Raw genomic sequence first — 14,599 nt, 5'->3', positions numbered from 1 at the left:
CTGTTTGCGGCCTTAGTTAGATCCCATCCCGCCATCCAAGGGATGCAGGCGGGATCCTCTGTTTATAAAATGTCCATGTTATGATCTCCCTTTCACAGTGACGACACCGGCCTCCTCTCTTGAGCCCTTATTGCAGGAGATGCGAGCATATGGTAAAGTCTCTGGCTTTAAAGTAAATGAGGATAAGTCGGAACTTAATATATCCATGACACCTGTCAGTTTTGCAGTTATCAAGGATACCCTGCCATTCCGAATTGCAAAAGGCTGGGTTAAATATCTGGGCGATAAGACTGGCCCTGAGCATCGTGAACTATTTCGCCTTAATTACGGCCCGCTTTTCACTAGCATTGGGAAAGACTTGGATCCTGGTTTGGAAGAATAGCCATAGTTAAAATGAATATTCTACCCCACTTATGCTACTTTTTTCAGACCTTGCCAGTCTCAGTCCCGGACACTTTGTTATCTTTATGGCAGCGCAAACCTTTTTGGTTCATCTGGAGCCTTCAGGTACCTAATTTGGCTTGGCATTTCAGCACCTCCCAGATAAGTGCGCTTATCCAGTGGCACTCTCGGGAGACCCCGAAACCCTGGGTCAGAATAGCAGCTGAAGGAGTGAGCGACCCACCTTTACATATTTATTAACGGTCTAATATTATACACTATTTGCTTACTTTGATTAGTTTTTGTTATATGTTAAAACTTGTTCACTTCGTTTGTTCAATGGAAAAACTTGCTTACTTCATTTGTTCAATTGTAAAAACGTTTTTCCTAATTCTGTTCTATGTAAACCGCTAAATGTAGCGATAGTTACTGTTCCTTGTAAACCGGGGTGATATGTATATTATACAGGAACCTCCGGTATATAAATTATATAAATAAATAAATAAATAAATATTAGGGCCTAGCAAAGGGGGAGGATAGATGTTGCAGGCCTATCCCCTTTCTCCCAACTAATTTTATGGGGGAAATGGCGGTCTCAGTTGGCTGGTGAAAAAACTGCCTATTACCTAACATCATTCCTGTTTGACAAATCCTGCACCCAGGTATGCAGCCAAACATGACCAGGTTCTGGCTAGGGAAAGAGCTCTATACTTGGGAGTGTTTATGGAATGGCTGGAATCTCTTACCTTTTAGTGATCTACAACACACACAACACCTATCCCATAAGGATTTCTTTGCCTACAATCAAATTTTCCATTTCTTTTCCTCAGCACATATTGGGGGGCTCTCAAACAGGGTAAATCTCTATTTGGAAACTTTTGTTCACAGGCAGACAAGGTGACCAAATCTCTCTCTAAAATTATGACTCATCAAACGGGTACCCCCAGGGTTAGCTCACATTCCAAATAGCATGGGAATGGGATACTGGGGAAGTCCTCAAAGAAAGCGACTGGTAACACTCTTTCTTCACTACCAGTAGATGCTCAATATCCTCTGTGATAAAAGAAAATGGTATAAAGTACTATATAGATGGTACCTTACCCCTGACAGACTGAGCAAGTTTGGTGGGGGTGGCAATAACCTTTGCTGGAAGGGATGTGAGCTACTAGAACATTCTACCATCAGTGGTGGGAATGCCCCAGTATAGTGCATCTCTGGGAAGCTGTCCTAAATTTTATTTTCGCAGTAATAAACCTCCGCATCCCCAGGGATCCAAATATTTCTTTGCTTAATATGTTCCCGGGCCAAGAAACCAGACCTGCTCATAGTTGGATTCAACAAGTAGTTTCCTCCATTAAATGTGAAATAGCTCTTTGGTGGCGTAAGCCAGGGATCCCAACCATAGGAACAGTACAGTCCAGAATAGACAGGGTATACTGCACGAGTAAACTCACGGCAGTCCACAATAGCAGGATAGCCCATCATAGGGATTCCTGGTCACCCTATCTAAAATGGAAGTCTGAAAATGTCTGACTCAGATGGTTTAGAAACTGTGTATGAAACATTCTCTTCACAACACTTATGGGTTGGTTTATATTTCGATAACCGGGGGTGGGAGGAAGTTTAAATTGAAAAACAAGACGCATACACAGGTTTGTTACCATTTTATTGTTCTCTACCATGCAGAGATGCTCTGAATGTATTTTTGTTGTTTTGTTACTCTGGTATTTTCTTATACCCTGTTCTGTTTATTCTTTGAGCAGTCAAAATTTCAATTACAAAAACAAAAAAAAAAAAAAAAACGAGAAATTCCAATTTGCACTGCCATAATATAACAGATTTTCCTTTCAGAAATGAGTCACATGACACCTTTGAGATCCAGGATGGGTCGAAAAGACCCCTTCTCTTTTATGGAAAAGACAAAATAAATGGAATAGTGTCCTATATTTTCCTGCGAATTGGGAAAAGGATTCATGGTCTAAAAATCCAGCAGTCTCCTCAACACAGTTTCCACTGCCTCTTTTCTGTAGAGAGTTGCATGGAGAGACCATACAGGCATATGGAGAAATTTAGCGAAATCCAGAGCACCGCCATCCCTCACCACATCCAGGACCATCTGGTCCATTGTAATCTGGACCCACCTCTGATAAAAGACAGATGCCTGCCTATCTCCTGTACTAATAGGTGAGCACACACATCTTCATTGTGAAGATCAAGGTGCTCCAGTCCTGGAGCCCGTATCTTACGAGGCTTTCTAAGATGAAAGGACTGAGATCTTCCATAGAGGCGAGACCTTTTAGTAGATGCTCCTCTGTAAGGATGAAACCAATGGGAATCCCTAAAGCAGCCCTTTGCCTCAAAAGGACGCAATGTGCCTTCTTGTCCTCTGCTAAGAATGCAGCGCCCAGTTCCATTGTCGATCTGCCATCGGACCCCACTCCTTGCGTCTCCTGAGAAAGACGCAAACCAGCCCGAGCCGCCAGGCAGCAGCTAGAAGCAATCTGCAAATTCATTGCCATGGCTTCAAAAGCCTGGGGCAGCCTCAATCCTCCTATCCCGAGCATCTTTTATAGCTGCCCTTCGTTCCACCGGAATTGGTGGTTCGCTTGGTAACAGCGCATATCAAGGCATCCACCATCAGGAATCACAACTGATCCCTTCCTTTGGATCCAAGGGGTACAAACTTGCAAAAGCGCATCGCCTTTTAAAATTTATCTCCAGGGCACTCCATTAAAGGTCAATCAACTCTTGAACTGAATCCAAAAGGGGAAAGAAACAGGATGCCTTGGCATAAGGTGGCTAATACAGGGTCCTCCTTTGCAAGTCCGCAGCATCACCCCAGCCCACACCAAGCATCTTTAGAGTGAGTCAACAGACTTAACAAGTCATCTTTGTGAAAAAACCAGGAGCAGAGTCCGACAGTTCCAAATCAGGTGAAAATTTCTCCCCTTCCAAAGGGAAGAAAACTCAAGTCCCTATCTGAGTCATCCAAGGTATCATGATCCACATCTCCCGGACATCACCAGGGACAGCCTCCCTGCGGTGCTTGCCTGCAGTGGCTGACAACTGGGAGCCCCGAGCATGCGAACCCTTCTTAGTAGTTGCTTTGCCTCCATTGGGCGCCCCTGCAGGAAAGCCTGCAGACCCTGTAAAAATTCCACCCAGATAAAGGAGGGGGGATCCAAACCGGGGCCCACAGGCCCAAATTGGACATTGTGCAACCCTTCTTCCGGAGATGTCTCTGTTATCGGGGACAAGGGAGGAGGGGATACATCCGCCATGTCACTTCAGCTCCAGTGGCCCAATCGCCTTGAGCATCCAATCAGCATTGACACAGGCGAAGAGAAAGTGATAGCTGGATTGCCTTTATATGGCAACCCTCACAGATAGCCAGGTGTTTAGACCATTTTGTCCCCGGCGCACTGGGCTCTACGCAGCCTCTTGCACGTCCACCACCAGTGTCTGGGAATACTTGCCCAAAACGTAGCTCACAATCATATGCACACAAATACCCGTGCGCAACTATGCAGCCAAAACTAGGCAGTGGTCCTACATGCACAAATATAGGCTGCAGCCTTATGCACACAAGTATGTGCGCATTTACATCAGAACACTGCTGGACAGTGAGACTGCATGCACATGCCTGTGTGTGGGAAAATCACCACCACAGCCTATCATGGAGCTGTCAGGACTGAGCTTGAAGAATGATGCCTAGCCATAGGCTGCTGAACCAACCAAGCCTGAACCGCCTCTTCTATATACTAACTCCCAAGAGAAGTTAGAGGGAAAGTGGGTAAAGACCATCAATACAGAGGGAATAATATCTGAAAGGAAAAAGAGGGACACCAAAACTGCCCTACTCATTTTTCTTTTACCTGAACTCAGGCCCTCTCTGGCTGAGAGCACAATCGGGTCACTAGCTACAGGGGAAGATGGCACAAGCCTTCACCACCGAGCACTCCCTCATCTGCAAACTTTTTTTTCTCTACACCTATCCAGCTCCCACACTTAAAATGCTCAACAGAGGGACCAAAAATTGGTGTAACCTCAGGAGATCAAGTGATGCTCTGAAATCTATCTTCTCCTTTCCTTTCGCTTTTTATTTTTTTTAATTTTTTTTTACTACAAGCAATCCCCAGTAGAGAGATATATGCCCACCATTTGCTGGAGACAGAGAATACTAATTGGCTGAGGTTGGGGCGGGCCTATATGTCCGTGACATCAGCAAGTCAGTTTTACTCCATCTGCTGGTAGAGGTATATAAAACTTGTATGAATTGGCCAGCCTGAGTACAACCCCCCTTGAGAGACTTCTCGGGGAAATTACCAGTTTAACCAGTTACCAATCCATTGTGGATTGGTAACTGGTTAAAAGACTGGAAACAGAGGGCAGGACTAAATGGTCAGTTTTCGCAAATGGAGAAAGGTCATTAGTGGATACCGTAGGGATTGGTACTGGGACCTGTGCTGTTTAACATTCATAAATAATCTGTAAAAGGGAATGATGAATGAGTGATCAAATCTGCAGACAAAATTATTCAAATTTGTTAAAACGGTAGCAGACTAAGAGGAACTACAGCAGGACCCTGTGAGACCAGGAGACTAGGCAGATGAAACTGAATTTGGTAAAGTGCAAAGTGATATGCATATGGTAAAATAATCCCAACTACAGATACACGATGCTAGGTTCTGCATTGGTAGTCACTACCCAGGAAAAGGACCTTGGCGTCCTTGTGGACAATATATTGAAATCCATGGCCCAGTATATGGTGGTGGTGGTCAGAAAAGCAAATAAATAGTGTGTTAGGAATGATCCAAAATGTTGCACAGGAGGTGGATCCTTGAGCCGAGGTGGGGTTGATGCTACCCGTAGAGCAAGCCCTATGGGTCCCCACAGTCGGTAGACAGAGCTGGCTGACTGACGGAGCTGACTGGAGTTTCGCCAGCCCTTGTTCCCTGCAGGTTGAGCCCTTGGGTACTGGGGCTGGCTGGAGTTAGGTGGGCCTCCGTCCGAGGACTTCTGATGGATGAGGAGGTGGTCAGCCAGCAGCAATGAGGGTAGGACAAGGCGGAGTCCCAGAAACCCGGGCGCCAATTGGAATGAGAGGCAGACAGGGGGCGCCCGAGTAAGAACAGGCCGAAGCCTGAGTAGCCAAGTCCAGAAAGAATACAGTAGAGGTGTCGTTGAACAAGCTGGAGTCAAGGCAGGCGGCAGGCAAGGTAGAACGGTAACGGAAGGCAATGGTCAGGTCCAGGAGATAAGTAATGTGGTCAGACAAAGCAGAGGTCGGGTCCAGGAGAAGACCCGTAGCGTGATCAGGCAAAGCAGATGTCGGGTCCAGAAGTCAGTCCATAGAACAAGTAGAGTAACACGGGAACACAGGAACAAGGGAGAACACCAGAACTAGGATAGGAACCAGGAACACGAAGGAGTCACCAGAGGAAGCAACATAGTACACAACCAGCGTGGTGACCTGTTGCAAAGGCAACTAACTGTAGCTGGGCCCGGCCTTATATACCGGGACCCAGTGACGTCATCACCCGCTACGGCCCCTTTAAAAGAAACAGATGCACGCACTCACAGCACGGGGAGGCCTGTCACGGAGCACGGACTTCCGTCACAGGGACAGGAGCACCAAGGGTGGCCCGAGGTCATAGGCGGTGGCCCATGGCCGCAAGAGAAATGGAGCCAGACAGTGGAGCAGGCAAAAGAGGGTAAGAGGGCCTAGCCATGGGTCTGCAGCGGCTGGCACACGCAACACAAAAAGGCATGGAGAATAAAACAAATTATCAAATTGTCTCTGTATCGAGTCATGGTGCGACCACTTCTTGAGTACTGTATGCAGTTCTGGTTACCCCATCTCAAGAAAAATATAGTGGAACTAGAAAAGGTGCAGAGGGCGGTGACAAAAATGATAGAGGGTGGAACATCTCTCCTATGTTGAGAGACTGTGCAGGCTGTCTCTTCAGCTTGGAAAAGAGTTGGCTGGGAAGAAAAATAAGAATTTTATAAAATGAGTGGGGTTGAATGGATAAATAAAGTATTTACCCTTTCAAATAATACTAAAACAAAAGGACAAGCCATGAAATTAGCAACCAGCAATTCAAATCATAGAAAGTATTTTTTTCACTCTGCGCACTATAAAGCTGTGGAATATACTGCTAGAGGATGTGATCAAGGGACTAGCGTAACGGGGTTTAGAAGAGTTTTGGACAAGCTCCTGGAGGAAATGTCCATAACACATTAGCCAGGTAGACTAAAGAAAGCTATTGCAATCCCTGGGAGTAACAGGAATTAGATCTACGTTATGGGATCTGTCATGTTCTTGCGACCTAGTGACAGGATGCTGGGCTCGAAGGACCTCAGTGTGACCCAGCATGATATTTATGTTCAGGAAGGATGCATCTCACTGAACAGACTGCCACCAGAAATATAGGGATTCATATTCAGCCGCTGTGCAACTCGGCTATTTAGTCAATTAACTTTTAGAACAGGTCTACTGGATGACTGGTAAGTTGTCTGGCTAACTCAGCTCCTTCCAGTTATGCCCCCAGAATGCCCCTAACTTATCCAGCCAAAATTTAGCTGGATAATAGAATTTAGCTGTTGTTAAGTACCCAAATATTCTTTTAGCCAGATAATTTCTGAGTTATACAGCTAAATGTTTCTGAATATGGACCTCAGTCTTCAACAGCAAATCCTCAAGTTTTGCCTGCCTGTTCCTGCTACAGCCTCAACACCCGGTTGAGATTCCAACAAAGGACGACTGAATGAAATAGGATGTCTGAGATACTTTATACCCTTTAACTAAACCATGACCACATGGGCTGTTACTAAAAAACCTTCCTATATTTATTTATTTATTTATTTTATATACCGACCTTCATGACAGGTGTCATATCAAATCGGTTTACATGGAACAAGGGGAAAAAAACATTCTTATCAATCATTTAACTGTAAAATAATCAGAGGAGGTAAAAAAGTTACATATAACAAGGAGATCGAACTTGGGAATAGAAGAAAGAGAATGACAGCGGGATAACCATTGTGAAAAAATATACAACTGCCATCTAAACCTCAAGGGAACTGAGACAGCCCATTTTCAAAGCTGGTTTGAAGGGAAAGTAAGTGGAATAGATGCCCTGAAAGAGCTGATACCAGGCAAACATCCTTCAGACCTATTCACATGGATTGAGCACTGGTGGATCGCTTCCAAGCCTTCAATATGGGTCGCATTCATCAGGGCTCAAAAGACCTCTCTTGCATAAGTGAGTCCTCTCAATGGCCAAGCCATAAGCAAGAAACGAGTCGAATCTGTCATAACAGGCCCATGTCCAGAGCAGAATATCATGTCTCCTTGCCCGACCTGGGAACTATCATTCAGAACAAAGAATAGATGAGTTTCTATTCTTTTTACCACTCTTCCTATAAGTGGCCACGGAGAAAACAGAGAAGGTAGTCTTCCAGCCATGGATGATTCAGAACATCTATTCTCATAAAGCTGCCTTCTTTTCTGCAACTGACCCCCCCCCCCCCCCCCAGGGAGCAGATAGGAGTGAAGTGACCTGCAGCTGTACTCTCCACATTTCAGGAATTTTCCTGTAGTTCCTGCCATGTCTTGGAGGTGGCCCAAAAGTATTTGATGTCTTCGGGAGGCACCGCCGAACTCACACACTAAAGGGGTGCATCTCCTCCATAAACTTTTGAGTAAAGAACTGGAGCACTGCAAGTACTTTCACTACCCCTATTTATTTTTCTGAGCTTATCAGAGGATCTTAATGGGGAAAAAGAGGAAAAGAAGTTAAAAGCCTCCCATATTGACTCACCGCTCCACCTTCAATTTTCCAATTGTCTATCCAAAGCTTTGCAAAACCAATGGAAAATGTATCCTCCGGGACTGGCAAGCTTGGCATTGATAACATCACTTTGAATGGAACTTCTATCTCCTTAACCCTGATGCTCGTACTCCTCCTAAAGCAAGATTAGAGTCCTTGCATCAACCTGAAGACATTGAGTGATTACCCGAAAGTGGTTTTGATCTTTGTTTTAGTGATGGGCAGGTTTTGGCACAGTTGGAGTTACCGTGGAAAAGCCGATAGAGGGACTCAGGTCTGCATCCAAGGAGCTTAAGAACAGTCAGTGACTCTTCTTAGCTTTGATTATTTTAGAAACATTATGGATAGCTATCACTGGACTTGGAAGATTTCTAACTAGTGAGATTGATATAGTGTGGTTATATTCAATAGTGTAGCTGCACTGTTTAATATGCTTCCAACATTAGCCGGATAAATTTATTCGGCTAACTTTGCTATGTGGACGCTGAATGAAGACTTCCCAGGGGCTGCTCTCTCACGCCTTAGGTTCTACAAGCAACTCCAAAGGGTGGTAAATTGGGAGCCCCTTAAATGCTGCACCTTTTCCAGATATGTCTGCACCTGCTGGAAACAGAGAAATACTGACAAGGTTTACTGCTGCACAAGCTCATGTATAGCAAGAGATGTTACAGAAAATACAGTTCTTTGTTTCTGCCTACTGGCAAGGAGGTATAACCCGCTTGTTTGGACTGGTATGGCAAAATAAGGGAATATTTGTTGATATGAATATATTTTTAAACATCTAATATGATCTATATCTTGATGCTGAATGTTACATTTTGGATGCACAACACAAAATTATGATCTCAATACAAATTACAGAATCAAATATACTTTTTTTCAAAGACAAAGTGTAACATAATTGCTCAGAGGAAAGAAGATAAAATCTGATCTAACATGGTTTAGAAAGTAAATTAACAGCATATTCACTAAAATAATGAAATGCAGAATATGGCAACATTACCCAGGCCACATTAAAAGCAGCATGACCATGGTTTAGCTGCCATGTTCAACAGCTCAGTTTTCCATGTACTAACCAGCTCCTCATAATAATGCTAATGCACATGCAAATTCTGCACTTTAGTCAATCATGTATTAGGTAACGTCTATTAGTAAACAGGCCGCTCAATGCATGTATGTTTTCTAGTTACAGTAAAACATGCTATTTTTACATTAAAAATTAAATATTACATTCCTACAATTTACAAGGTAAATATTCTCATGCATATTTATGTCAAACTTACAAAGAATCTCAGAACTTGGAAAGACAAATGATATTCTGACTGGCATAGTGGCAATTACTTATTCTTTCCTGGAAACACTTACAGATGTCATCCTAGTCACTTCTGGATGCTCAGCATAGAAATTCTTCTCAAATTTTGGCAGTTCACTCAAATCCCATTTCTTTTTACGGAGACGCTCTCCGGGATTGCCAAACTTCTTTGGAGGAAGGAGGCCACTACCACCACCACCACGGTTGGAACCAAACCTGGGTCCAGAGCTGGTAACACAAATAAATACAAATAAATTAAATCACAACCACCACCAAATGGAGGCTCTTAGTGGATCGGCAATAATTGCTATCACTACGCACAGGATCTATGTTCAATTCCTGAGTCAGGTTTCTACTCCCCAGGCCAGCCAAGGAGTATATGAAGGCAACATTCATAACTCTTGGGGGAAGGAATTCAACAGCAACGTATAGTAACCATACTTAAGTGTCCACATTAGTTGGGTTTCAGAGGGAGCTACAGTTTGTAGTTTCTGGCTAAGGACTGTCACTGCGATAGCAGGGCTTAGTTGGGAAGAGAATATAAAAATTGTGCAAAAACCCTAGGCAGCTGTGATTGAAGGCTTGTGGGCACAGATGCAGAACAGAAGCTGGTTCTAATTGAGCTGAAGTCCAAAGCAGCACTGTCAGACTGAAAAAAAAAATCTATCATAAGCAATACAATGTTTAACAAGCTCAGTAAAAGCTTCCCCATCAGAAACCGTATTCTGTTCCTGCTAATAGGTAGCCACTCTCAAAACTACCTGTGGGGTTTACCAGTATAAGAGAGTGTGTGGTCCCAGTACAAATGGTCCCAGTTCTATCAAGATGGGGATTATGGAACTCATTTAAAAAAAAAAAAAAAAAAAAAAGCACTTTAGAAATACACTTGGATTTTATCAATCAGCACTAAATAAATGTATATAGAAAATTAATTTGCTAAAATTAGCCTAGTTCAAGTTAATCACATACAAACTATCAAGGTCCTTAGGGAAGATACATCTGCCCTTCCCCGGCAAATCTAGCACCCTCCTTACTCCGGTCACTTAAAAATGTTTAAGTTATGAAATTGTTAATTTTTCGATTTCCATGTTTCTCAATATTAAAAGGCTGGTCTAGCCTGACAGATCAGTGTTAGGACTATGCACTGCCATGCAGAGGTCTTGGTTACAATTCTCCAATTAGGTCTTCTGCTCCATAGGCCAGCCAGGGATGCTGCAAAAGCAACATTCACATTCCCTGGTGGGAGGATTAATAGGGTGCAGTGGTGAAATCTCGTGGCGCCACTTTGGATACATGATTGCAGGGTGCTGGTAGGAGCCCTAGCATGTAGCCCCTTGCCAAGGACCTTTGCTACCATGACTAGGTTGAACTAACAGAATGTAAAATCATGGCATCATAACCCAAAAGAGGGCAATCCCAACCAGAAGCTCAAATGGATAGAAGGAAAATGCCAGGTGAAACAAAAAATAAAAGCTTAAAAAAAAAAAAAAGATAAGGAATGGTGAATCACAATGAAAAGCTGAGATTGCAAGTCACACACTACATATTTTTTTTTTTTATTGAGGTCACCTGCACAAACATAAGTGCAAAGCCAAGTCCAGTTCACACTGTCATATATACAGAAACCCTCCAAGTTCACAGGCATCTAAATAACTGTAAACAAAGATGTGAAATACAAATTAGATAATGCACATATACTTTATTTTAAAGTTCTCTTTTTCTGCACTGATCATTTAAATAAGCACAAATTGTAAACTTTTGAGTAATAACATTAAAACTTCAATTCATGCTGCTGCACATTTCTACACTCACCTTTCTACTCATATCCCATGGAATTATGTATCCAGTTTGTTAGTGCACATAATCATATTAACTTCCTTAATTCTCCAGAATGGGACTACCGATAGTAGAATGAGGATCACAATGGCAGTGTGAGATAATGAAAACCAAGCGCCAACTGACCCAACTGCAGAAGCCACCTCCTTTCCCCAAGCACTGATTGGTCTTCAGGAAAGAGGAGCATCTGCAATACCAATCGGTACTCAGGTGCAACAAAGAGGGAAGTATATGTAGGGTCAATCAGTGCCTGATAAAAGAACAAGACGACCTGCAGTGGAGCGAAGCAGTGCCTGGCTTTCAGTAGCACCCTGCTGATCTTCTGTTCTGAAGGCTTTGCCCCCGACCACCCTATTTCCTGCTAATCCTCAGCAACTGAAATCTGTTTCTTTGCTACTGGAGACAGACAATGGAGACTGAATAGGAAAACTGAGCTGAGGGAGTTCCAGAGTTTGGAAAACGCAGAGTACAAATTGGTAGGGAGGGCAGCGAGTGATAGGAAGATGGCAGGGTGGCAAACAAGATAATGCCAAGAGTAGAAGTGAGACTGGCATGCGAACATGAAGGAGAGTAGCACGGATGGTGAAAACTGGCAGGGAGAGTAAGAAACACTAGCCCTTTGGAGGGAAGGGGACTGCTGTAGAGAAAGACCAATATTTGGGGTGGGGGGGGGGGGGAGTACATCAGACACTGCAAAGACTACGACCTAGGAGCACGAAAGAGCTGGTAAGCTCTTGCTGTGGAGTGCAGAATTCCTCCCTTGTGCAGAAAATAGCAGAGCAAACCCCGGCATGCTGCGGAAAGCGTCCCGCTTGTGCTGCGGGACGTGCTCCATTAGCGAAGACGAAGGCCCCGGTGCACCGTTCGCAGCGAAGAGGGAAGACCCTGGTGAGAATGTGTGTGTGTGTGAGAGAGAGGAGAGGGAGGGGAGGTTGAGAGCAGGAGTGTGAGAGCATGGGAGGTAAGAGAGTGGGGGGGGGAATGCTTGAGTGTGGGTTTCAGAGAGAGGGAGTCTATATGAGGAGATTGTGAAGGAGTGTGTATGTGGGAGCTCGTGTCTATGAAAAAGGGATCGTGTGTATTGTGAGGGTGCTAGCCTGTGTGAAGGGATTGTGTATGTGTGAGACAGAACCTGTGTGAACAGGCGCGTGAGAGACATAGGTAGCCTGTGTGAAGATGTATGTGTGAGAGAGAAAGGGAGCTTGTGAAGGTGTGTATGCAAGAAAGAGGGCCCTGTATGAGGGGATGTGTGTATGTGCGAGAGTGAGGGAGCCTGTATGAGGGGGTGTGTATGTGTATTAGAGAGAGGGAGCATGTGTGAGAGAGGGAGGGACAGAGGGAGCCTGTGTGAGGGGCAGTACTGAGAACAGGGTCAAACTCTGGGACTGGCAATAGATTGGAAGGGGTTGAGCCTAGAGGTAGAGGGAAGAGATACTGGCAGGTGGAAGAGTTGGGGCCTGAGAGGGCAAAGTGGCCAGGGGAGTAGGGCGAACGAGTGGAAGGGACACTCTTACAGTGAATTTCTAGGGAAATTCTGATCAAAATATTTAAAATTCTGCACCTTTAAGTAATAACTTTTTCTGTATTAATTTAAAATATAATGTTATATATATAGTCTTTAAGTGATTACATTTTAAATTAATATAGAAAAAGAACATAAGACATAAGTGGAAGGACTTATATAAAGAAATTGGAACTCCGGTGAAATTAAGAATTAGTTTAAGTTTGGAGAACTTTAGATGTTGACATCTTGAGATTATTTATATATATGGTATTTGACTTCATCAACCAAGAGAGGAGTATATTTTGATATTTTTTGCATTACTTAAAGACTGTCATGTAAATTGTGTTATTTTGTCCAACATAAAGTTTTCAGAATTTTAAGTTTTTGTACACAGAATTTTAAATTTTTCTGCGCAGAATTGCCCCAGGAGTAAAAGTACCTGTGGGATCAGTTGGCCCCCAGATTTTCAAAAAATGAAATGCCAGTGAGTTTTCCTTTAAAAATCTGCTTTTAAAAACTGTTCCAATGTGGGAAAACAAGATGGCCGCCGCCTAGTTAGCACACAAAGACGCTCTTCTCCATGGATTTCCTGAATTTTCTACTCTTTCATGCTTATTACCTCTTCAAAATGCCTCATACAAAAAGAAAAGCAAAAGTGAGAGAAATTTTGACGTCGTCTCCAGATTGAATCGCTCTTTGCGACTCCCCTACAAACTGCATTGGAGGGTGCAGCGGCTGGGGATCTCGGTGCTGAGCAAACACCGACCCCCTTGGTCGAGGATACATCTCTTAGACCCGGTGCGCCGTTGGCTCCATTACTACCATTCATAGCTTCAGTTCTTTCAGAAGAAGAAGGAGAAAAAGAACCAAAAGTTATGCCTGACTTTACAAACTTCCTTAGTTAGACCACCGATTATATCTTTGGATTCAATTTGGAATGCATTAACCTCAATGGAAAGAGAACTTTTGGTTCTTTTTCTCCTTCTTCTGTGGGGTTTCCATTCTTCGGCACAGCTTGAGCAATCCGTTGTTTTTTCCTAAGGCAAGCACTGACTCTCCAAAGCTAACGTCAGTATTGCGTCCCTTCTCGGGGCATCAAATCTTTCTCCAGATCTTAACTTCCAGAAGTGCAAGTTCTGGAAGAGTTAAGAGTTAAGACTAAGAGATGTATCCTCGACCAAGGGGGTCGGTGTTTACTCAGCGCCAAGATCCCCAGCGGCCGCACCCTCCGATGCAGTTTGTAGGGGAGACACAAAGAGCGACTCAATCCGTGGCTGCCGTGCATCAAGCATCGGAGACAACATCAAAATTTCTCTCACTCTTGCTTTTTGGAATCCAAAATTACATCTATGGACAATCAAATGAAAGAATTTGATACCAGCATAGCTTATTGTGAACCTGTTCAGAATAATTTGATACGTTCGGATAGTGTTCATTCCAAGAAGAGAATGGAGAATTCATTGAGAATGCTAAACTTGAGAGTTTTGAATTTCCCCTATTTAAAGTTAATATCTCCTAGGGATTTACTCAAGAATTACCTGACAAGGATTCTTAAACTTTCTAGTGAAGCTATACTATCTTCTTTCTTTTAAAGAAGTGAATTTAGAAAATCAACCACAAGTTCAACTACAGGATGCATCTTTAAATATTTCAGATATTCTGGAACTTTCACAAGATACAGATATCCAGACAAGAGGAACTCTTTTGGTAACCTTTGCATTTGTATATGAA

The 14,599-nt window shown here is 43.5% G+C and overlaps 1 protein-coding gene across 1 annotated transcript in view; it reads right to left on the bottom strand.

Annotated features, from left to right (window-relative positions):
- DDX17 (DEAD-box helicase 17) overlaps positions 1-14,599 on the bottom strand; it is a 195,429-nt gene that overhangs the window by 173,586 nt on the left and 7,244 nt on the right. The window contains exon 2 of the mRNA XM_029590213.1: positions 9,582-9,756. Within this exon, the coding sequence (XP_029446073.1) occupies positions 9,582-9,756 (175 nt within the window). The remainder of the gene's footprint in view (positions 1-9,581; positions 9,757-14,599) is intronic.

The sequence above is a fragment of the Rhinatrema bivittatum genome, chromosome 2, assembly GCF_901001135.1.
Source record: "Rhinatrema bivittatum chromosome 2, aRhiBiv1.1, whole genome shotgun sequence".
NCBI classification, from domain to species: Eukaryota; Metazoa; Chordata; class Amphibia; order Gymnophiona; family Rhinatrematidae; genus Rhinatrema; species Rhinatrema bivittatum.
The sequence above is the reverse complement of the archived record's forward strand: the minus strand, read 5'-3'. Positions and strand labels throughout refer to the sequence as shown.